Raw genomic sequence first — 23,664 nt, 5'->3', positions numbered from 1 at the left:
CTCTAGCCTCATTCTTGCACAAAGATCAAGGTCGGAAGGGGTTTCTTGAGTAGATCCCTCTGAAACTCAAATTACAACTTAATTACACTTTTTTCTCCTTTTTCTCTCCTTTTATTTAAAGTTAAGGACGTATTTTTATACTAACCTCAAGGGAAAAGAATATCTCATAAAGATTATAAAGAAGGCCGTTCATAATCATCCCAAATTTTTTTTTTGTCTTTTAAGAATATTCGATGAAAAAAATCGATATATAATCGATCTGAATTATCTTCTGGTTTTCTGAAAATATTTCTATGAATATTCCATAGGAAGAGCCCATTTATAACCGACTTGAGCTATTTTTGATTTTCTAAAAATATTCCTATATATATTCCAAAAAAGTAAATCAACATCTCAATAATTAACCGGAATTGCCTTTTGGACTTCTACTCGAGTGGATAGGAGAATATTGATCTAGCATGATGCTAATGTGGTAAAGGGTGACCGGTTATTTTATGTTCCCTATCACTAATGCAATCAAACTCAGTGGTCAGCTGCAATTTGTGTTGGGTCTAAGTTGATTTGAGCTGGGCTCTATATAACTTTGATCCATTAGTGGTCAAAACTTAAATGAGAGGCATATTCATATCAACTTTTATATTGCTGCAAGCTTACTTGATTTTTTTAGAATACTTCTTGAAGAAGATTGCATAAAAGTTAAAATGTTTGGATATAAAATAATTACAACTTTCTTTTTTATCTATTTTATCAGTAAATTTATCTCCTCTCAAAATCCAAAACAAAGATGTGGCTACTCAATCAGAACACCAGTTCCTAACACCAAATGGAGAGAGAGAGAGAGAGAGAGAGAGAGAGAGAGAGAGAGAGAGAGAGAGAGAACATGAAAAAGAATACAGAGATTTGACAGAGCCCCTACTCTTATTGGATGGTTGAAAATTGGAGAAACAAATCAATTTCTTCTAGCAGCTTTTCATGCTCTGATTGAATTTCATTGTAATAGCTATTTGAAGATAGCAAAAGTTGAATGAGCACAGTGCACACATCACCTGTATCATCAGGGGTTTTGATCACCTTGTGAATATTCTCCTCTACAACTTCCTCTCTGGAAATGTCCTTGTACACTTGCTTTCTGCAAACCTGCAACAATATAAAGAAATAAGATACAAACAGGTAGTATCTCATTTTAAAACCAAGAAAAGCTCATAAAAGTATAAAATTCAGACCTAAAATTTTTGAAGTATTTCTCGAAGGGAAGACTGTCTAAAATGAGAGAATTTACAATAAAAATGGTACATATGCATATACCTGGAATTGTTCAACATAATATTTCTTCACAACAAAAAATATTTTTCATACTAACAAATTAGATTTCGTAATTTTGGATCTTAAATCATGCTAACAAATTTTACATAGGTAGAAGAGAGAATTCTAACCTGGAACAAATTATGGAGAGCATCAACCTGCTCTTTGTTTAGATATTTCCTAACTCTCAACTCCCTGAAGAGTTTGACCATATCTGAAGTCAAACTACATGCAGAAAGGTTGTTCAGAATTCCAGAGATACTAGAATGACTGAACACTGATTTCATCCATGAAGGTACTTTGTCCATTTTGAGGAAAAATATAGCCATATGAGCTGCAGGCTTGTGTTGATTTATGAAAGATCGTGATGCAAAACAAGGTGCAGCTAAAGTCATGATTAATTCCTCCATTACCAGCCGAAACCATTTGGAATTTCCAATCACTTTCTTGTCCAGTGAACCAGACTTTTCCCACCCTAAGAGCATAGAAAGACAAGCACGACAGTTTGAGGATGTTGTAAAGTCTCCATAGAAAAGCAAGCCTTCTGTAACAGTTATAACAGATTCGACGTATCTAACAGACCAATTTGGCTCTTTTTTTTTCTTCTCCCTCTGTTCTGAAACTGTGGTCAGCAACTCCAGTAGACACTGTGAAGAAACCAGCTTCACAATTGAGGAACCAAAATGCAGCAGCCTGCATAAATCATGGCATTTAATACAGATTACTGATGATGGATAACTTTCATCAGCAAATTGAAAGAAGTCTTGCCAATCCATAGTTTCCTGAAATACAGCATGCAAACTGAGAAGAAAAGGCATTAGCTGAGCTTCAATGAGTAGTATCGATTGCAACAGTTAAGATCACTGACCTTCTTAAAGAGAACACATATAGTAAAAGGAGAAAAATTAATGTCTCTCCTATAGGTGTCTCTTCATCATAAGCATTTAATGCTGGACCTTTTTCGCATGCTGTCTGTACAACTTTCTCTACAGCAGAAGCTAAAGACTTATCCAGTAGTATAGCCTTTGATGCTTCTTGAAGTACTTGTCTGGTGGAATAGTGAAGGATGAGGCTAAAAATAGCAAGTATCAAGTGTTCTTCTTGGCCAAATGAGTAGTGAACTAATTTAGGTCTTAAATGCTCAAGCAGCTGCATTGAACACAACAATTCAGTAAGTTCTCTGCAATTATGAATTCTAAACTGACTGACATAATTTTCTATATTCAGAAAGACAAATATCTCCTCTTAAAGAAACTAACAATTTGTAAGATTCTCCATCAAAACACAAAAAAAAGGAGTAATCTGGGGTATTCTTTCTCCATCTTGCCTCTGAACGGTCCTAAAACATAATGATAATAACTCACAAATATCTTTTCCATCATTTGATTTATGTCAATTGTTACATAGCCAAAAGAGCATTTCTGGTAAGTGTGGAACATGTAAGAGAGTGGAAGGAAGTTGACATGTAGAATGGCATCAGAAAGATTATAGGATATACCTTCAGTAGGATTCCAAGCCAATTTTTATCTTGAGAAAGAGTTTCATGATTTGCCAAAGAAAGAACATTGAAAATGAAAAGGGAGCAGGTCTTGATGATCAGTGCATCATGTGTCAAGTAAAAGACCCTATTAAGTGCTTCAGCAATGCCATGTAAGCTGAACTCATCAGATGCTCCAGGAAAAATATTCAGGATGTCCGTCATGGCATTAACCAAATGTGAGATATCATCTTCTCTGCCTTCTTCTAACTCTTTCAGTAATGAAACCAGCAATTCTGTGACAAAGTTATCTCCAGAAACTATGAGGTCTGCTATCATCTGGATATCTAGCAGTTTGATACAATTTGATTGTGTACAAATTTGAGCCTTGTTTGTGCTGTATGATCTACAGAAGTTCAGTACCAAGTAAGAAAGGGGTTTCATGATTTCTTCCTGTTGGAAAAACCACTTTACTGCTCTTGGATGAAGACCTATAGAGAACAAATCCAACTCCATTTCAGCTATTAAACAGAACACAGATTTTTCAGCTTCCGTGCTGCACAGTGATTGACAGCTAAAGGGATCACTTCTAACAAGAGCGTAAAGATGCACCAATTGAGAAAGCATCATGGAATTAGCAATTTCACATGATGAGTTGCTGCTGACATTGACAAGGATATATTGCTCTAAAGAAGCCAATACTTGGTTCCCATCAGTAAACCTGGAGTACCGAAATATCAAATAAGCTAATGCCTATGACTCTAAGCTTTACAGGAAGTGAACTGACAGAAACAATATAGTACCTTTCACCATACAATGAGTTAACATATAGCATCATAAGAACAGCACATTGACAGGAAGCCATAAGTGGATCATCTAAGTAGCTTTGACCCAGTAAATATATCAGCTCTAGAGGATCAGATGGAAGATTGGGGTAGCAATCTCTGATGGATTCTCCAAAGTCAGAGCCTAAAAGTCTGTCGATAACTGAACTTAGCATCAGGTATATTCTTGTTTTCATCTGGTCAGTTGGAAACAATCCCAAACATCCAAATGACAAACTGAACCAAGACGATGAAACCAGAGACTCAGCAAAGTGTCGTGCTTGAATTTCCGAACCCACAAGTAAAACTATATGAAAAGTTTCGATAATACCCAGTACAATTTCCTCATCTTGCCCTCCATCGATGACTCTTCCAAGCCAAGGTAACAAATATGTTAAACAAGTTTCAATAATATTTTCCTCCAACTCCTTTCTGGCACAACTTGCATGGGAATATCCCTCAACACCACATGTGTATACTTCTTTTAGAAGGTAGAGGGAGTACAGAAGTTTATCTGGATCTTCATGAGATGAAAGAGATGCAATTACTGCATTTCTAGATGCCTCTTGAAATAATAAAGCCAATTGCTGTATATTGCAGGCAGATGGTGATCTTAGGATCTCCACAAATGTTGAGCAGGCCAAGGTAAAGGTTTCAGAAACCATGGCCAGCTCTCCCATGTCAGGTCTTCTGAAAATTCCTGTCAAAATCACGGCTATTTCCTCTACTTGAGAAATTGACATGATTCCTGGGCAATTTGTGATACAAGTCCAAACAAGTTTTAGAGCATGATTTTGAACTGGATGAAGAGGTATCTCAGTTACATATCGTAAAACTGCAAGCAATGTAGGAAAACCAATTGCAAGTCTTTGTATAAAGACTTCTTCAGCAGTTGCTAATAAATTAAGAACTTGAAGGCAGGAAATGATGAGGGAATCTCTGTTTCCTGCAGATTGACATCATAATATAATATATTAAGTGGTTTTGCCAATTGCCTAATTGTGTTTCAATGAACTGAGAGTCTGATCACTTTTTAGAGAACACACTACAAATATCTAAAAACTTGATACCTGACAGTCTGAGTGCTTCAAAAACATAATCTGCAATGTTATTTTCAACAAGAGCTTGAATTTTCTTCAAACAAGTAGCACCAGATGAAAAGATATGAAAGACCAAGTCCAAGGTGCTGGTTTGTAGTTGACTATCAGAAGAAAGCAGAGGACCTTTAATAGCAACAGCAAACATTTCAATAAGAGGTGAAGAAAAGACTACTTCATCTCCATGAATCGGCTTATCTATTTCTTTATTAAAGCCTCCAATTTGATCATTTTCAAAAGAGTTATCGAATACACCTCTCCGGGCTAACACCATCAGCAGTGCTGCAGGGTAAATGGCTTTTGAGATGTGAGACCATGTGAGAACAATAAAAGTGCATGATGGAATATAAGACATTTTTATATTAAGTAACTACAATGAGAGTCACAAATTTAACCTATTTACTATTTAGTAATTTCTACTTAAAACTAACGGAAAAATGAAAAATCTTATAATTTTCCAAATATAATAAGTTGAAGTTTTTGTTTGCATATTTGTATTAGTCAATTATTGCCATCGTCTGGTGATGTCCCTTGGAAGATATGTAATGTAATTGAGAATCATAGATAACTTCTCAAGTCTTTTGTCTATTTTAAAGTAAAAATAGTGTAGAGACTGGTTAAAGCTGGAAGTGACTAGCAATATTTTGGTAAAGCAAGGTATACATGAACTTAGAGTTGGCTAGGTCCAACCTTAGGAACTTCAGCCTATTTCTGTTTGATGCTAGCAGTGACTTCTTTCTGAAATGGTAAAGTTCATTAATAAAGATTCTTTCTAACAAAAAGCCATATACATTGATGAGAAACCATGTCAAAACTTGTAAGTTCAGTTAAACCAAAAAGATAATCAGTGTATGAGGCTCCCACCATTGCAGATTAGTTGAGTGTCAGATGTACAAAAATGCCATTATCATGACTACAGCCCCTGACAACCCCATGTCACGTTGGAGAAGCAATGATATGGCATCAAAACTCTCAAATTTTATTTGAACAACGACAAGCACCCCTGCAGAACCAACTATTTTTGGGTCAACTATGAGATATCCCACAGTTGAACTCCATTGAAGGAAATATCACTGGACAAACAAAGAGCCATTAAGTACTTCTCAGAACTTATAGAAGAAATGTAAATTCACTTAATCAGCTTTAAATAAATCACACCTAGTTGGAATAATAAAGTCGCTCCACAATCTATTCATATTCATCTTCCCAATAACTAGGAAATGAAATGCATAGAGGATAAGTCCATCAGAAAATAATTTCAGTGCACATATCTAATGCATCAATTTTAGAAGAGTTTGAAGGTGCATGAGCTTAGTAGCAGGAGTCTCTAGCCTAGGGAGCACACCAACTAAGAATCTCCAAGACAACAGAAATCAAACTCGCAAGCCCAATCAATAAGCTTTTCTGCAACCACACACCAGCTTATGCACTAAGAAAACATATGGAAAGATAATAAGTTTAAACCACTGTATTTTCCATAGTTGACAGAATCTGTTGGTACTGGTCATCTGAATCCTCATATTGTAACAAAAAAAAAATCATACAAAATCATTCATTTAAGCTCTGCTGCATCCATCTATTCTACATCCTTCAATCTCATTCATAAAATTCAGCCTGCTCCATCAAACACAATCAAGTTGCATTCTGTTTTTAAAATGTTTACTACATAAAAAACATTGGAACCCCAATCTAGTGAGGTTACACAAATATCTTTTAATGCAGTACCCTGCTAGGACATCCATTGCCACTTGTATTATCAGCATATACAAATTATGGATCAATGTATTAAAAGAAGATGCCTGGTAGTTAAACATGAAAGTGGCTTATATTGGTCCACTCCAAACACCACCATCTAACAGATTTATACAATAGTATAGAAGTTGATCTTTACATTGATTATGGCATATATAGAAGGCTTATTGGATGCTTTTAAGGCATCGATTGGTATCATCTAATGCTTAAAGTAGATCAAGACCATTGTTTTAATTAAAGGTGCTTCCGATCACTAAGTACCTCTCGGTTCTGTTGAGTCTTGACATAAGTAGATGAATTATTTTTATGCTCCTTGTGCTTCACACTTCACAATAGTAAAAATCGCAGGAACTGTGCACTTATGGGCTCCCACCTTCATCCACTATCGGACAGTTGACTAAAGGAGATTCCAATCTAGATCACATCCGTAAATCAGAAGACAAACATTAAGTGGCACCAATGGTGCACATATCAATTAAAGCATTTTACAGAACAGATCTCTGCCAGGAACAAGAATTCTTTTTTTTTCGTGTTTTTTTTTGTCTTTGTCGTTCATCCTTTGAACTCTTTGACACTGCTGCTTCCTATGGCAATTACTTCTTACTGATAACAGCACCCACCATCAATATGGATAGTTCTCATGCCTCTCAAACAATTTGAAGACCTGAATCTTTAACCAGCTAAAAAAGGAACTTGAATTATTATTGCAGTAATCTTACTAAAATGAAGAAACCCACTTATGGTGCTAAGCATAACTCCCCATATATCTATAGTTATCATTTGTCAAAATTTAAAGAGGAATATGCAATTCTCTCATATAATGGAAGACTACAAAAGTGGAGTACATAGCAAAACAGTAGGACAGCTGAACCAACCTACACAATTTATGCGAACATCATCCTTTTGGGTCTTGAGCAAAGCTTCAAGTGAAAGTTGCAGTAAGGAATTTCCTTTTGATGAAAGATCAATATCATGGTTGTTCTCATCATCCCATGGAGTGGCCTGTTGAAGGGACATCTTATACAGCACAAACATTATCTCCCCTCGAATCTCTTCACTGTTTCAAAGGGAATGCATAAAGAATTATTGTTGCACATACTTGAGTGAATGTTTTAAGATGATCTCAAATGCTTTCTTTCACCTTGGCAGCTGAAGACCCACAACAAGTGTTGAGAAAAGGGCAGCTTTATCTCTAATATGAGCTGCCGGGCTGTATTCCTTGCAAGAATTCAGCAGGACTCCCAAACAATGCAGCTACATCACAAGATACAAGTGACCTTGAAGTGAACTAAACATCAGAGACCCTAAAAGCCAAATAAAAGAAGATAAAGCAGCAAATAAATTTCTTGAAGTGTCTATGTTGGGTACACTACAAGCTTCGAGTGCATCCTTGGATCATAACTTTACATGCATCCATGCAGTCAAGGCAACCAGGAAGGCAAGGTACTTGGGAACTCTAGGTGCCAAGTTATACAACCAAATGATATAGCCATCTTTTCTTAAGCAAATCTTTAAGTGTGTATATTGTATGTCCTATGTGGAACCACAAAAAATGAAAAGGCAAAAATACAATGATATTTCTACAGGAAATAAAATTGAACGGTTACTCAGTTGCAACTAAACTATAATGCTCTAGGTGATCTGAATTACCAGTAAGTCCTAAGAGTAAGTAAAGTTGACTTCAGTTACATTCAATGCTAAATCAAAAGTAATGTATGAAAATCATGGAATTAAAAGTAAATGCATCATATCAACATGCACACCATGACATTCAACTAAAAAGATCTAACCCTATGATATTATTGTAAAAAGCAGCTATTGTGCATTATGTGCTGTTTATTGACAGTACATGTTGCAAGCTTCCATGTTACTAGCATGTTCCCCTTCTCAACAAGTTGAATGTTAGTATTATACCAATGTAATCAAGTTAGTAACAATAATAAATTAAGAAAAATTTCAAAAACAGTCAAGGAAAGAAAAGCAACTCAATATCAGCTTGTGATTGGCAATGAAACATGTCGGAAAAAAAACCCAGAGACTCTTTATCAGTCCCAGGGTGTATATACCGAAACCATGATCATGTGATACATGTTAAATGACAAGGCCTAGCATGGTTGGAGAAGAAATCTACTTTGGTAAACAAATAAAGATGTCTTTCATGTCTCTTTCTATGCATTGTGTGTAGGACCAAAAATTAGATCAATCGAGAAATGCTATTGACTATACATGACAAGTTCAGCTAAATGTGATTGCTCCCTGCCTTTCTCCAGGATTTTGATTCAGAAAATGAATTGAGAAATAGATCTTGGCTTAATATTTTCAGATTGTTATCCGGTGCTGCTACTCTCATAATCTGACAGAAATTTAACACCAAGACCTTATGCACAAGTGTTTTGTGTTTGTAGATTGTACTATTTCTATTAAATGCATGTGAACCAATATGTATCGTATATTTAGTCCATTATGCAGATGGTGAGATTCGAAATTACTTTTGACCAATTTCTTTCCACTTATAATATTCGTGTACTTTCAACGATGCTCCAAAATACACTTATGTATAATGTGAAACACATAATAACACTTTCTTCCCATCACTTCTCTTTTTATGTATAGTAACTCCATATTAGAATTGTAACTGGCAGAAAGGCTTAGACGTACTAAGAGATTACCATAAAGAATTGCCGTCGGCTCCAAGCGAGAGCGCCGGACGAGAGGAAATCCGCGATGCGCGTGATGAAATCCACAAACACGGAGCAGGGGAGCCCGCACCCGGAGAGATCGGAGACGAGGTCGATCAGCTGGCGCGCGAGGGGCTCGTCGTCGAAGGAGGAGAGGGCGCGGACGAGGGGAGACACGAGAAGGTGGGGCTGGCGGCCGGCGAGGCGGCGGACGAACTCGGGGCACCGGATGGCTGCGGAGAGCTGTGAGAGGGCGTAGGAGACGTGGTGGGTGAGCGCGCGACGATCGGAGAGCAGCGCGGAGAGGCAGACGAGGCAGATGGCGCCGCCCTCGGCCGTGGCCACTGCCATCGACGGGCGATGGCCCTTCTCGCAAGCCGCGTCGGCCATCTCCAACTCGTTCTCATCGCCGTCGTCCAAATACTCTTCCATTCTTAATACTTCGCCTCCGTCGTATCCTTCTTCGGCTTCGAAACCACTCTGGGAAGCATCGCCTTCGATGGGATTGGCGTAGGGATAGAAATGGCGCGCTGATCGTGTTTACAGAATGAAATATATTTTTTATTTGGTCGTCGTCACGTGTTATATCACGTGACAGATGATGATATGTTCTGGTCCAACCAAATAAATGGTCGGTTATAAAGTGGTGAAACCGAGTCAATTGATCCTACATTTAGTAACGATAGCGGGTCGGTAGTTTCACCCGAGTTTGTACGGATTATTTTCAAAGAGTTCATACAAATAATTAAATCAACTTAATGACAGATTTAGATAGAAAAACAGGGCCTCATTGAATTCAAATCAATTGAATTATGGTTTACGAGGGACGGTAGGGATCAAGTTTTCTTATGGACACGAGTATATTTGATACATTCAGATAATATTTTTTAATCAGATACGAGATGAGTTAAGGTAGAAAATATATTCCAAGAGAATCACAATTTGCAATGTCTCTACACTGATCAGACTGAAATTTTGCAAGTTGAAACTTGGCACTGTTTAGGTTCAGGGTCAACCAAAACCAGCTCATAATGCTCGAGGAAAAAAACCGATTCGAAGAAGAGTCGAACTAAAGACGACCTGTCAGTCAACATAGAAGATCTTAACAACTGAGCAAGTTAACAATTATTACAGAGGTATTTTAATCAACATACACAGGTCAATATCAAAATAAGGATACATGTGTACCTAATTAGATCCAATATTAACTAAAGTAAATGTCACCTGCATAGATTGGCAAGGTAGCAAGAAGCTAATTCTGTCAAAATGTCAGCTCAGAGCATATTTCAGTCAAAAACCATGTTCCTCTTCGTACACAGCATTGCAAAGCTTAAAATTTCCATTCTCATAATAGAAAAAAGAGAGACAATAACGAAGGTATAAACAAGTCGATATACAGTCATACTACTGCAAGAAGAGTTCATCGTCCTGATACTGAAATATATATATACATATATATATACATATACATATATATATATATACATATATATATATATATACATATATATACATATATATATACATATACATATATATATATATACATATATATATATATACATATACATATATATATATATATAATTATAGAAGATTAGGCTGAAAATTCAGATGCCACCCAGGGAAAGATCCTTTCTCAGCTAAGTTATACAATGATTTTTGTTTGTCCAAGGTCTTGTAGGCATAGGTAACTTTTCATCCAAATGAAATCATTTGCAGATCTCTGCAACATTGCTAAAATGAGTATCAAATTTAACAACATGAACCTTCTGCCTTGCTGGTGGAAGGAGTCACTCACTAATAGTTGCCATGTTGACAACGCACATCAAGCTTCACCTGAAAAGGCATGGCAATTAATAGTGATTTCATGGCACCCATCAGAACAGGAGAGTTTAACAACATTGGCTCTGAAAAGATATATAAGTTTGAATGCAACTGTGGTATCAGCACAAAATACATTAGCAAACAGGCAAATGACTTGTAGAAGTGCCTCCTTATCCTGCTAATTTATTCGAAATGCCCACTCCAATTGAGGCCAAGACCAGCAATGCTGACAGCTCGAGGCATCACAAAGAAACATACACCCTAGTGTTGAGAACTTATAAGATTTCTGATGACGAATGGAAGGATTCCACCATGATTGAAGTACGCCAGTTCTACCTGCATAACAGTTCCAAGGTCATTAATGTGAAGCTCATAAGCATTTCAATGAAAAACAACAAATCATAGCACAACAGACTAGTATTCACAGAAATATGAACTTTGCCGACATAGCAAATATTATAACGCAATGGTGGTGCACAGCAAAGCTTACAAAGAAAGCACCAAAAGACAATAATAATTGCCTCATGCAGTAGCAGGTCACATTCCACTTCTTACTTTTTACTTGTCATGAATAATTTATTCTACCACAGAAAGTTAGAACTTGGTTTACATTGTCAAACTTCTGATAATATAGTTTCTGATGCACATTACTAAATCAAATATGGTAGGGAATATTATCATTATAAGGCTGAATAGAAACTGTACGAGTTCTAAAAGAGAGTTAAGCAAGCCAAATGAAGAGAAGCTCCTATTTCATCAGTAGATATTGGAAGACATGTAAAATGGGAAAAGCAACAACGGTTTTGTTCTTAAGAATTATAATTGAGAGATATCAACAAGGATTGTCCAATAACTTTAAAAAAAAAGTTATATTTACTTCAGAAATTTGGAATCATAACTTCCTGAATCATTTACAAAGCAATAATTTTCTTATCACGGAGTTCAGTAAATGTTTTACCTCTGTATCAAATCGAAGAGTACAGGTAAAAGACTTTCCAGAGTTGGTAACAACAGTAATGTCTTGACCAGGCCTTATGTCGCTGATGCAACTTGGAAGATCTATCGTATAGCTCTCATATCCTGTCAAACCCAGTGTCTCAGCATCCTCACCAGGCTTGAAACAAAGTGGAATGATACCCATCCCAACTAAATTGCTGCGATGGATCCTCTCAAAACTTTTAGCTATCACAGCTTTGACTCCCTAAGAAAACAAATATTGGAAGCAACATGTGATATATAACAAACACCACAAATAAACAATCACAAAAACCACAAATCATGTTGATAGCAACATACCAACAACATTGGCCCCTTGGCAGCCCAATCTCGAGAGCTACCACTTCCGTACTCTGCTCCTGCCAAAACTATGGTATCATACCCATCAGCCTTGTATCTCTGGAACAAAAAAATTTTCGATGAAATCTCAGTTGCTCTGTAATTATTATTAAAATAACTCAAAGAAATAAACAAGTGAAATCAAGCACATAGTTGCTACAAAAGGCAACTCCATGAGTCCACCGGACTAACATAATTAATTACATGACAAGCAACAGTCAGTAACAGTTTCAACACATCAAATGATTGATTACACAAAAAAGCAACCATTGGTAACAGATTCAATGCATCAAATAAGATCTGTTGAGAACTTTTTCTAAAAAAAATATACAACACTAATAATAACAAGTTTCAACCAGAAATCTTTAATAAACAGAAGATCTATACAGTCGATCTGAATTGGTTTTATTTATATCATTGGAAAGTATTACACGCAGCTGAAAGGCAACAATTTTTCACTTAGTTAATTAATGTATAGAGTTTTTAATAGAGTTTCAAGTTTGATGTCATTGCCAACCTACTGTCAATCAAAAATAAAAATGTCTCACTAATCAGTGTATATTCAAACTCACAGAAACTCTGATTATGTTAACAGCTTTACGATGATCGACCAAGGAACTAAATCATCACCTATGATAGAAGCAAGCAACACAATAAAATCAGGTATCAAACGTAATAGCTCCGATAAGAAAACTAGGAAGCCTCAATCATGAACTTAATGAACTAAAAATACAACTAGACTAGTTACTTTAGTACTACTGTCATGATAACAATTTGAAAGTAAAATTATCAGTATTAGGTTCGATGAAATCACCATTGCTGCCTCAAAGACATATAGCTTATCTCCTGTTGGAATATGTATAGTCTTTGGTCCCACTTCTCCCTTCAGGAACTTGTTGACAAGACGAATGTTTGCAAATGTTCCCCTTGCCATTATTTCATCATTGCCACGCCGGCTACCATATGAATTGAAATCCCTGCGATCTACACCACGCTCAAGCAGGTACTTTGCAGCAGGACTGTCCTTGTGAATGCTACCTGCTGGCGAGATGTGATCGGTCGTGATGCTGTCACCAAAGTTTAATAAACAATATGCATTCTTCACCCCATGAGGACCAGGTGGAGCCATAGTCATGTCCTTAAAATAAGGTGGTTCATGAATGTACGTAGAATTTGTATCCCATGAATATAGTGTTGTGGCTGGGACCGTCAGCTGGTTCCACATAGGGTTACCTTTCGTAATTGCCTCGTATGTACTCTTGAACATTTCAGGCAACACACTGGATTGCACAACCTACAAAAGATGGAAGTTGAGACAGGACTCAGAATTCATAATTGTTTTGAATTATGTGAATACTGAGGACTGCTAGTTATCAATATATAGTAATTTGAGAAACCATGGCTAGGTATTCTAGTATCTACCTGAGCAATCTCTTCGGTAGATGGCCATATATCTTTGAAGTATATGCTCTTTCCATCCTTTCCTGTACCAATTGGTTCCTTCTCAAAATCAATGTCAACCTGAAATATGAAAATTGACATCAAAGATTATAAGAGACATTGGGGCATACAAAGGTTCCACAAAAAATTCAAATATACATAGTTAAAATTAAAAATGTCTGAGAGCTTCTCTGTAACAAAGAAGAAGCCACAGAAAATAAAAGTTGTGATGCCAGTGTCACCTCTATCCCTGAAAATTGTGTGGGAGATGCATCCAGAAAGGACAAATGTCTCTTTGATTGTAAGTATTGAAATCATGTGAATCCTCCAGAAACAGATCATTTTCTTTTCTTAAACTTAGCTTCTAAGTTTTAACCAAGTTCCATTACACTAAAAATAAAAACAGATCCCAATTCTCACCAAATGGGACACTCTGGTAGCCACCTAACTTTGATTCTCAAGTTTGTATCTGTCCAATAATCAATGATGCATGATTTGCTAAATGCTATGTACTTAATTAAGGTTCTGTCTAATAAAAATGAAAGATATACATCATCAGATATACACTGGTTCCTAATTAAGAAGTTAAAAAATAACACCAATAAAATGACTTAATAAAAACCAATATGCATTGCCATGTTGGTCATGTTTTGGGTTGCTAATTGGCAGATATGAAAATAATAAAAAGGCAAGTCAGGTTTACATGTTCCATCATTTAAATGAAAAACAAAAGACCGGCTCTTTAGATTGTTATAAAGAATCTATATAATATTTCTGTTTTTATTCGTTACCATTTCCTAGCTAGCAGTAAAGAAAGGGAATGGCACAACAAAGGACAAAATGGTATTACCGTTCCAGCAAGTGCATATGCTACAACAAGTGGAGGTGAAGCCAGATAGTTAGCTCGTGTTAATGGATGCACACGTCCCTCAAAGTTCCTATTTCCAGAGAGAACAGCAGCAGCAACAATATCTATGATAAAGTGATCAGGGGTCAATCTTATTTTCAAACATAAAGACAAGATATAAGTCACAGGTGGTGATGCAATCATCCCACTAAAGTACACAGTACCATTATCTGAAATTGCAGCAGCCACGGACTCATCAAGATCCCCAGAATTTCCAATACATGTTGTGCAGCCATATCCAACAATATGGAACCCTTGTTGATTCAAATATTCTTGAAGGCCACTAAAAACACATACAAATTGCCTCAGCGTTATACTCTTAAACATATTAGCATCTGATGAAATCCACCATCTTTAAGTATTACCTCTTAAGCAAATACTTGGTAACAACACCAGAACCTGGGGCAAGGCTTGTTTTAACCCATGGCTTAACCTGTAAGTATAGCAGAAAGATTAACCAAGATAGTAAAAATTATAATCACGTAATGCATGAGAAAATGGGAAAGAAAGAAAAGTGTAATCATGTGATGCGTGAGAATGTAAGTTAAAGCAGTGGAACGCAAGGGAAAAATTCAGATGGAATATGGAACCTAAGGAATACAAATACTACTATGAACTAACCTGAAGACCTAATTGACAAGCTTTTTTTGCAACAAGACCAGCACCAAGCATAACACTGGGATTTGATGTATTTGTGCAGCTTGTTATTGCTGCTATGACAACACTACCATGCTTGAGTTCAGCAGGTTGTCCATGAAAGTCAAACTTGGCAACTTTTTCTTGTGAATCCTTTGGCACCGCAAAACCCTGAACAAGCATTTACATGGTTAGCAACTATTGAACAAAGATCAACAAAATTGCAACTACTTTATAACTAGGTTAACAACTGAAAGTAAGTTGCTATAATTCACAAAGGTCAATAGATAGCATCAACAGTCATGTGTCACAGAACAATGTTCTATATAGAGCTAGTCCTATATAATTATCAATAGTAATGCTCATGATACAAATTTCATAAATGAGGTAGGTTAGCTGTTTTCTTTCCAGATTTGAAGGTAAGAAAATCTCCTAACTGCAGTCTGTTTCAATATCTTAGTTTCATGTTTTTTAATAGAGACCAACTCGAACACTGACAGAATGAGATAAAAACAGCAATAAGGCATAAAAGAAACAAAAAAGAAACAAAAATCTTATAAAGATACTTCCATAGTCAATTACTAGGTAAAGTTTCACAGTATCCTGGCCACAAGATGGAGCTGGACAGAAAAACAGCAATATGAGCAATCAATGACCACAGCTCACATCAGCATGGCTCTCACCTTGAATCCAACTTTGTTATCCAGACAAGAATGCCAGTCTGCTTTCATTTCTTTCAAAGGTACACGATCATGAGGTCTGTCATGAATGAAAACAAGATGTTCATAGTAGAACAAGCTTCAATTTGCTATACAAGGAAAAGGATGACTAAGTAATGTTTAGAAATGTAATAGACAGGCATTACCTTTTAGGACCTGAAATGCAAGGCTCAACATCTGCAAGGTCTAGCTCTAGATATGATGAATACACTCTTTCCTTCTGAGGCTGCTTACACAGTATACAAATTCAATATGCAGTTTAGCAATTGATTTTGGTTCTCAAAGGACAGCAATAGTGCCTTACCTCATTGTAGTTGACAAACATCTTGTTTGCACGTAGGTAGGCTTCAATCAAAGAGACCTGTAGAATGAGGTTTAATAGAATTCCTCAGTTGGAATTAGCTGCTGAATTCAGAAAAAAGGCACCCATGTTCGTTGATTAAAGATCATGTGTCTATTCCATTGATTATCCATGGCAACCAATTATCATCTCCATGATCTAAAGAAGCACTTCCTCTCTATGATCAAACTAGTGGCTACTCCAACTATTATATAGCTGTATGATCAATTTTCTCAAGGTACCATGATTAACTAAGGTGGCACAATTTTGCAGTAGCTAATCAATTTATTCAAAAAAAGAAATAATTGTTTTAATTTAAAACAGGCATACTCACAGTTTCATCACTTCTTCCTGTCAATTTAAGATACTGTAATGTCACATGATCCACAGGGAAGAAGCCCATTGTTGCTCCATATTCGGGTGACATATTAGCAATTGTTGCCCTATCAGCCAATGACAACTCACCCATACCCTCACCTGCAGTACCAAGCAAGAAAAAGTTTACAAAAGAATTGAATAATGTAAATATTCACTTTTGATCATTCTAGAGGCAAGAAACATTACCATAGAACTCGACAAACTTGCCAACAACTCCATGTTTCCTCAACATTTGTGTTACAGTTAGAACTAAGTCAGTTGCTGTGACACCATTTCTAAGTTTCCCTGTCAGCTTGAAGCCAACAACACCTGGCAATACCATGCTCATTGGCTGCAAATTCAAGAAGTTCAGTATCTTAAATGCTGAACATATAAAAATCTTTTTGTTTGAATAATCAATCTATGCACGGTTGGGAATGAAAAAGGTTATATAGGTACAGCTGCAAGACATCCAAAATGTTTGAAGATTATGTAAATTTATCTGTTAAAAGTGTTGTGTCAATTATATATATCAATATTTTTCAGCAAAAAACATAAAAAATATTTGCTCAGATAGTCAATTTATAGGATGTTTAGTTCACATGGAGGTGCTCAAATCATTCAAGATAATGATCGGATTGAATAATGCCTAAATTTGGAGGACAAAATGATACTATGCAATCAATATTTAAAACTCGGACAATTTTCATATCAGGAAGGATGTGTTCTAGGAATCAAAAAACTCAGCTATCCATAGTTGAGCCATTAGTCATCGAATGTGCAAATAAACAGAGAAAAACACATGTAGACATCAAACTGCAGTTTATAGTTTAAACATACTTGACATAACAAGCTAGCTAATGAAGGAAACATCAAATGTTCATGAAGATGCAACATCAACATCCAATTTTTCCAAATGTTTGGCTAGTTTGATCAAACATTACAATGAGTTAGAAATGAAACATCACAATAGATGATGTTAACAAAGCTAAGACTCCTATCAGATTGTTCATATTTTTCCCAACAACTTAACACCATTCATAATTCTGAAGAATTTGGACAAAATCAAATGTATTTATGAAAAGGACAAATTCTTGCATGGCTAAATTCCATAAGCAGAGAAGATATTGTTCCTGAGAACTCAAAATAAGAAATAGGGTTATTGTTCGGAAGAAAGACCATTACGGATGAGATGAGTTTGTCATTCTTGGTTCTTATGTTAATTCTCTCCAAAATTGATTGAAGTTTTATTCACTAAGGTACTAATTTTAAATCACAGCCTGCAATAGATCCCTGATTATCAATAATTATCACTATTTCCATTTTTTTCTGTAAAATCTTAGTTTTTTAAACAAATCAATGCAGGTCTCACCAAAGCTGACTGGAGAAAAGCCTTAGGTCAAAAAAAGAGGATTTTTATAACTGATTTAAAAACAATTGCATAATATACAGAAATATGGAATGCAAAATTAATATAATTCTCATTACATTTTTCAAATATTGTTCCTGCACAAGTATGTAACTTAGATAAAGCATAACCCACACTAGGGCATTTTTCAGCTCAAACCTAAGAGGTTTAGCAAACAAGAAGAGGTAATCATCATGTGCAATAGAAAAGCACCAGAACAGAATTTGCTTTGACATGTTAAATCAAATTACCTGACCGAGCATTGCTGCCTCTGCTTCAATTCCTCCAACTCCCCAACCAGCAACTCCTAATCCATCTATCATGGTGGTATGGGAATCAGTTCCTACCACGCTATCAGGGTACAGAATACCGTCTGTGTTGAAAACAACACGACCAAGATACTCTAGATTAACCTGAATCAAGAGTTACTTTAACTTAATATCTGATGACAAAATGATAACCATACACAGATAAAAAAATTTCAGCCCACTAATTTTATCAAACAAATCTAACCTGGTGAACAATGCCAGAACCTGGAGGAACAACAAGCATATTACGGAAAGCAGTAGATCCCCACTTTAGGAAACCAAATCTTTCCTTGTTCCTCTGGAATTCAAGTTCCATATTTGCTTGAACTGCATTCTCTGATCTTGCTACATCCACCTGAACTGAGTGGTCAATGACAAGATCTACTGGAACCTGCAAATTGTTCACCAAAGCTTAATCTGAGGGATAAATATCAGTGCTTGATGCGAGTTGTTGGAAGCCAGCAACATAGATTGTCTTAGATAACAAGATTTTAAGGCCCAAATACCATGTTGATATGAATCAGCATAAGTAACAAGACAAAATCGGAGAAGAGATCATTTCAGATAACCAAAATTTAAACATATATCTTTTAAACAACTACGTGGTTTCCTAATGCGTACCAATGAGTTAGGTTATTAATTATAGACCCGGAAACAGCATAGAACAAGTAAAATACAGAAACTAGCACGCACCAAGGGATTAATTTTATTAGAATCACTACCCAGCCTGTTCATGGCATCACGCATGCATGCGAGGTCAACAACAGCAGGCACACCAGTAAAATCCTGTCAAGATCAATCAAAGGTTGAAAACAGCAAACATGATAAAGGATCAGAAAAAATGGTGTAAATAACCTTGTCAATCAAACCTGAAGAAGTACACGAGCAGGCTTAAAAGGGATTTCTACTAGCTTTGGAGAAGTGTTCTCCCAATCAATAATCTTCTCCACATCATTCTTGGTGACCTGGAAGTCATCACAATTCCGGATTGCTGACTCCAAAAGAATTCTGATAGAGTATGGAAGTCTATCTGTTATCCAGAAAGTAGGCTTTTTTTATAAGGTAACGATGATAAGATTGGCCAAAGAAAGGCATAAAGATCAGAAAAAAAATTTATTTGCATGACTTCTTCAGGAAGCTAATTATCCAAGAAAAAGAAAAGAGCCATCAAAAGAAGAGATAACTTAAGTAGCAACTAAATGAGGAAAAAAAAGCTACAACTATTGAACCAAAACATAACTACAAAGCAGATAAACAGACTGTGTCATTTATATACTTAATGGATCCTGTCATGGACATTTAGGGAACATGCATCAGTACAGGTACTGGGTTCCTTTAGAAAGATATATCCAATGCTTTTCTTCAAAGATCAAATTCATGCTAAACATCAAGCCCTGTTTTCTACTACCATTCACTGAACATGATCTATGGAAGTTACATATAATATCAGCACCTTAACGCTCATAATCATTTACCAACATATAATTTCCAATTTTTTTACCATCTATCTAGCCAACTGACATGAGCTGATCTACAATCTGTGCCAATTTTCCTTCATGAAATAGTTGTGAGATGCAAACCAACATGAGCACATGAAGTTCCTCTAATTTCTTTTTTTAAGTTCCAAGAAGATTTCACAAAGAAAGGCTCAAAAAGTACAAAGATATCAAATTCTCTTCAACAAAAAAAAGTCACAACTAGTGGGCTTAGCATATCAATTACCTATCCTTGGATCATTAAGGGCAGGTAAACTATAGTATTTGCCATATTCACCACCCTCAGGCTTTGGAAGGCTCGTCAGGACATCCTTGAAGACATTTTCAGTAGCTGCATATGGACAAAGACTTGCATAAGAACCTACGGATTGAAATTAATAAAAATGGAAAAGACAAATTTCACAATTCAGACAGACATAACTATGCCAAGGAGAACTTAATGTTAACCAGAAGTATCGTAGCATTTTCCTTGTCAATTACATGTGGCATGATTTTCAATATAATACAAGGAAACATTCGTCTTATAAATGTACAAGTGGACAGACAAATAATTCCTACCCTCTGATAAAGTAATAATATTTACAAATAAATGATTTATTGGAGAAATCTGTCTCACTTGCATAATGACTAATAAGCAGTTTTCATCCATTCCATTAATGATTACATTTGTCAGATATCTTGTTGTGAAAAGAAAACATGATTGCCATGGTATGATCGAACGTTTGCAATAGTAATAGTAAGATTACAAAAAGCCAACCAGTGATGCAAGTTTAGCCATTAAGTCATTTTCAATAAAAAAAATGAAGACATAAAAGGCAAGAACAACAGAAAATATTTGATTAGAAATCATATAATCAATTATAACATGCAAAAGCAAAGGAACTTAGCATCAAGATGTATCCAAAGTTAGATAAAAAAGAATCAACCAGTATCAAGTAAGCAGCAAACTTGATGAAATACAGTCCTTGACTCGTTTATAAGTCAGTCGCCATCAGCACCTGGACTCATGGGCTACCAAGTGATTCAGTAATGATTAGCAGCTGAAGAACAATTTGGAGAATCAACCAGGTGACCAACATATGACAATTAACAAATCATTCAAGATCTTTATAACAACACAAATTCATATCGCAAAACATAGCCATATAGAGTATCCACACTTTGTTTAAGCGGTTTTGGAACATCTCTGGTTGCAACTTAAAGCTTTCCATCGGTCCAGTGTTTTGCTACCATACGATTGAAACTTAAACAGCAGTGAATAAATAAGAAATCCAAACCACCTTTCCCTCACTCCATTATATGCACAACCTCTCCCTTAGACCATTATATGCCTGATCCAGAAGTACAGTTACGTCTAATCTCACAAAATCGCAGCTCATATCAGTAGACAGCGTCAACAGTAAAGTAGATCTATGAATGGATCTTATTTCTGGTGTGTTTAAGAGTCCTCGTGCAACGGTATACGAACGCTTCATACTATCTATAAAACTTGTAAACACGGATCCGGTAAGTGAAGAAAGAGCCAGATTCAGGCGTTCTACATACCGGTAGTCGTCATCTTCCTGTCGAACAGCTGGATCACGGTAGAGGAGCTCCTGATCCGTGGTCTGGGGCCTATCGGGGACCTCCAATCGGAACCCCAACCCGTTGACAACCTGGCCCGCGGTCGGGGGAGGAAGGAGCACGAGGATCTCGAGAAGGCGAGGGATCTCGACGAAGAGGGCCGCGATCGGAGGTGCGGGATCGAGGGAAGTGATCTGAAGCGGAGGGCGGACGACGGAGGGTGGTGGTGGGGTCGGAATAGTCCAAGGGAGGTGGCTTTATACATGATGGGGATACGGGGTAGCGCATCAAATCGTGGGATGGGGGGGTTGTTGGAGAATGGAAGGAGAGCGCTCGATGATCCCAATAAAGTCCAAGATCAAGAACTCCGATCTTTTCTGTCCTTTTTGATTCGGAAAGTGATGGTGGTGATGATGATGAGGTCGTCGGACTGGGAAGAGATAGAAATCATGCAACTGAAATGTGGAGACCACCTAACAAACCTCTAAAAGTGAGGTAGACGGCCGGGTACGCTGTTAAAAGGTAAGAATAGTGCAAACATATACTCGAGTAACTCACCTTTTCGTCATTGGAGACAAGACAGGATTTACGTGAAACTAAAAGTGGGAGCCACTTAATAATACATCCAATAAGAAAAAGGTACAATGAGCATTACATCGTTGTTCGGTGGATTGGGATGGAGTGGGGAAGCTGACGGTCGCGATGGAGCAGCAGCCGTGCTTTAATATGCGTGCCGCTTTCTTGGACTATAAGTCCGCGTATTTCTGCTTTTACAGACGTAGAGAGAGAAAATACTCCGAAAATACACACATATTTAGATTAAAAAAATATATACATAAAGAGGAATACAAATTGGTCACTCGAGAAATCCAATATATTCCTTGCTATTTTATGTGTGTGTGTATATATATATATATATATATATGTATATGTGATAGGTTCATTTGGGCATAACAAGCAAGCAATTAATGTTAAAAAACCGGTGATAAAATGAAAGGTTTAAAGATACACTTTGTCATCATAATTCCTTAAACCTACATTCTGTTCATCCTCCTCTTTCACCTTCTTATCCTCTATTCCTTTTTTTTTTTCTTTCTCTCGTCATTTTCCTTCGTTTTTTTTCTCCTTATAATTTATTAAAAATGTTCTTGTTACACTCGAAAATAAGTTCAAATATACTCTTTCATCAAACTAATTCTAAAACATATTAATTTCTATGCCAAAAAAAGCCCTAAATCCATTATAAAATAAATAAAAAAATTTATTAAAATCATTTTCTGATATAATTGTGAATTAAATAAATGGCTTGGTTGAAATACAAAAATAAATGAAATACACTCATTCATAAACCTTATCCAAAAACATATTAATTTTAATTTAAAAAATCCTAAATTTATAATGAAATAAAAATAGTAATACAATCCTTATACTGAAAGAATATGTGTTGCTCGTTACTAGCTATTATCCTTAGACCGTTGAATAAAAGTATACAACAAAAATATTTAGCAATAATGTTGACTAAGCTAATTCTGAAGAGACAAAATATATGTAAAGACATATGATACAAAATAAGATGATAATAAAATTTTCACAAATGATAGTTAACACATGGAATAATACAATGTATAATCCATGCAATATAACGAACTATACATATAGATATAATATCATATATACATCATCATTAGCAAATAAGATATCTCAGACTCAACTTTCTCAATATCCAATAGAGAAGAATCATATCTAACAAACCTCGCCCATCACACAACATCTTTAGCTAGAGATCGAACAATTATCATGTTTGATAGTTTACTAATCCCTTAGATCCCCAAGGCATCCAAAGAGAATTATTTTACCAGTACTTATCTACTACAACATACTCGTTTAGAGCATTGTATTATAACTTACCTTTAGAAAAAAAATTGTTTTAAAAAATCATCTAGAAAATATTTTTGTTTTAAAACCTTACCTTTATCTTTATGAGTTTGAAATAAATTTTCAATATTGATTTTGATAGAAAATAACTCATCTCAAGAAATTTGGCTCGAATGAGTGTTTTATTAATAGTATCGATCATCAATTAATCGATATATTAATTACAATTATCCGCAAGCTTTTGAGTTATTCGCACGATCCAAAAAACACAACCCATTCACCATTATCTCCGATAACCACATAATTTCCCGAGCTTTACGATC

General features: G+C 36.0%; 2 protein-coding genes across 3 annotated transcripts; both read right to left on the bottom strand.

The window, feature by feature from the left end:
- Positions 1-428: 428 nt before the first annotated feature.
- Positions 429-9,645, bottom strand: LOC103983765 (protein PUTATIVE RECOMBINATION INITIATION DEFECT 1). 2 transcript variants are annotated; one of them, XM_018826055.2, is made up of 9 exons: positions 9,122-9,645; positions 7,594-7,706; positions 7,328-7,509; positions 4,674-4,982; positions 3,583-4,549; positions 2,801-3,500; positions 2,171-2,451; positions 1,434-2,103; positions 429-1,137 (listed from the first exon to the last, which is right to left on the bottom strand). In XM_018826055.2, exons 1-9 carry the CDS (start codon positions 9,560-9,562, stop codon positions 919-921), a joined length of 3,882 nt encoding a protein of 1,293 aa, XP_018681600.2. In that variant the 5' UTR covers positions 9,563-9,645; the 3' UTR covers positions 429-918. The 2 variants fall into 2 exon arrangements, with proteins under 2 accessions (XP_018681600.2, XP_064963684.1); XM_065107612.1 differs by having other exon boundaries at positions 1,434-1,995.
- Positions 9,646-11,024: 1,379 nt separating this feature from the next.
- LOC103983687 (putative aconitate hydratase, cytoplasmic) lies at positions 11,025-21,858 on the bottom strand. Its single transcript, XM_009400950.3, has 20 exons — positions 21,449-21,858; positions 20,130-20,234; positions 19,277-19,437; positions 19,101-19,193; positions 18,613-18,798; positions 18,351-18,512; positions 16,899-17,043; positions 16,669-16,811; positions 16,299-16,355; positions 16,141-16,220; positions 15,959-16,034; positions 15,261-15,446; positions 15,005-15,072; positions 14,804-14,922; positions 14,583-14,704; positions 13,715-13,813; positions 13,107-13,586; positions 12,254-12,352; positions 11,916-12,158; positions 11,025-11,293 (listed from the first exon to the last, which is right to left on the bottom strand). Exons 1-20 carry the CDS (start codon positions 21,729-21,731, stop codon positions 11,219-11,221), a joined length of 2,982 nt encoding a protein of 993 aa, XP_009399225.2. The 5' UTR covers positions 21,732-21,858; the 3' UTR covers positions 11,025-11,218.
- Between the last annotated feature and the right edge of the window lie 1,806 nt (positions 21,859-23,664).

This window comes from Musa acuminata, chromosome BXJ2-5 (assembly GCF_036884655.1).
Source record: "Musa acuminata AAA Group cultivar baxijiao chromosome BXJ2-5, Cavendish_Baxijiao_AAA, whole genome shotgun sequence".
Classification (NCBI taxonomy): domain Eukaryota; kingdom Viridiplantae; phylum Streptophyta; class Magnoliopsida; order Zingiberales; family Musaceae; genus Musa; species Musa acuminata.
Note: the sequence above shows the minus strand (reverse complement) of the source record. Positions and strands in the feature narration are given on the sequence as shown.

What these genes read in the sequence shown, in the direction of transcription:
- LOC103983765 (XM_018826055.2), bottom strand. Translation starts at nt 9,562, where the DNA reads ATGGAAGAGTATTTGGACGACGGCGATGAGAACGAGTTGGAGATGGCC. An exon ending in AACTCATTGTATGGTGAAAG is followed by an intron (nt 3,501 to 3,582) that starts GTACTATATTGT and finishes TCGGTACTCCAG; the next exon opens with GTTTACTGATGGGAACCAAG. An exon ending in CTCTCCATAATTTGTTCCAG is followed by an intron (nt 1,138 to 1,433) that starts GTTAGAATTCTC and finishes ATATTGTTGCAG; the next exon opens with GTTTGCAGAAAGCAAGTGTA.
- LOC103983687 (XM_009400950.3), bottom strand. Translation starts at nt 21,731, where the DNA reads ATGTATAAAGCCACCTCCCTTGGACTATTCCGACCCCACCACCACCCT. An exon ending in CTTGTCAATTAGGTCTTCAG is followed by an intron (nt 15,073 to 15,260) that starts GTTAGTTCATAG and finishes CTATACTTACAG; the next exon opens with GTTAAGCCATGGGTTAAAAC. An exon ending in CATATGCACTTGCTGGAACG is followed by an intron (nt 13,814 to 14,582) that starts GTAATACCATTT and finishes TTCATATTTCAG; the next exon opens with GTTGACATTGATTTTGAGAA.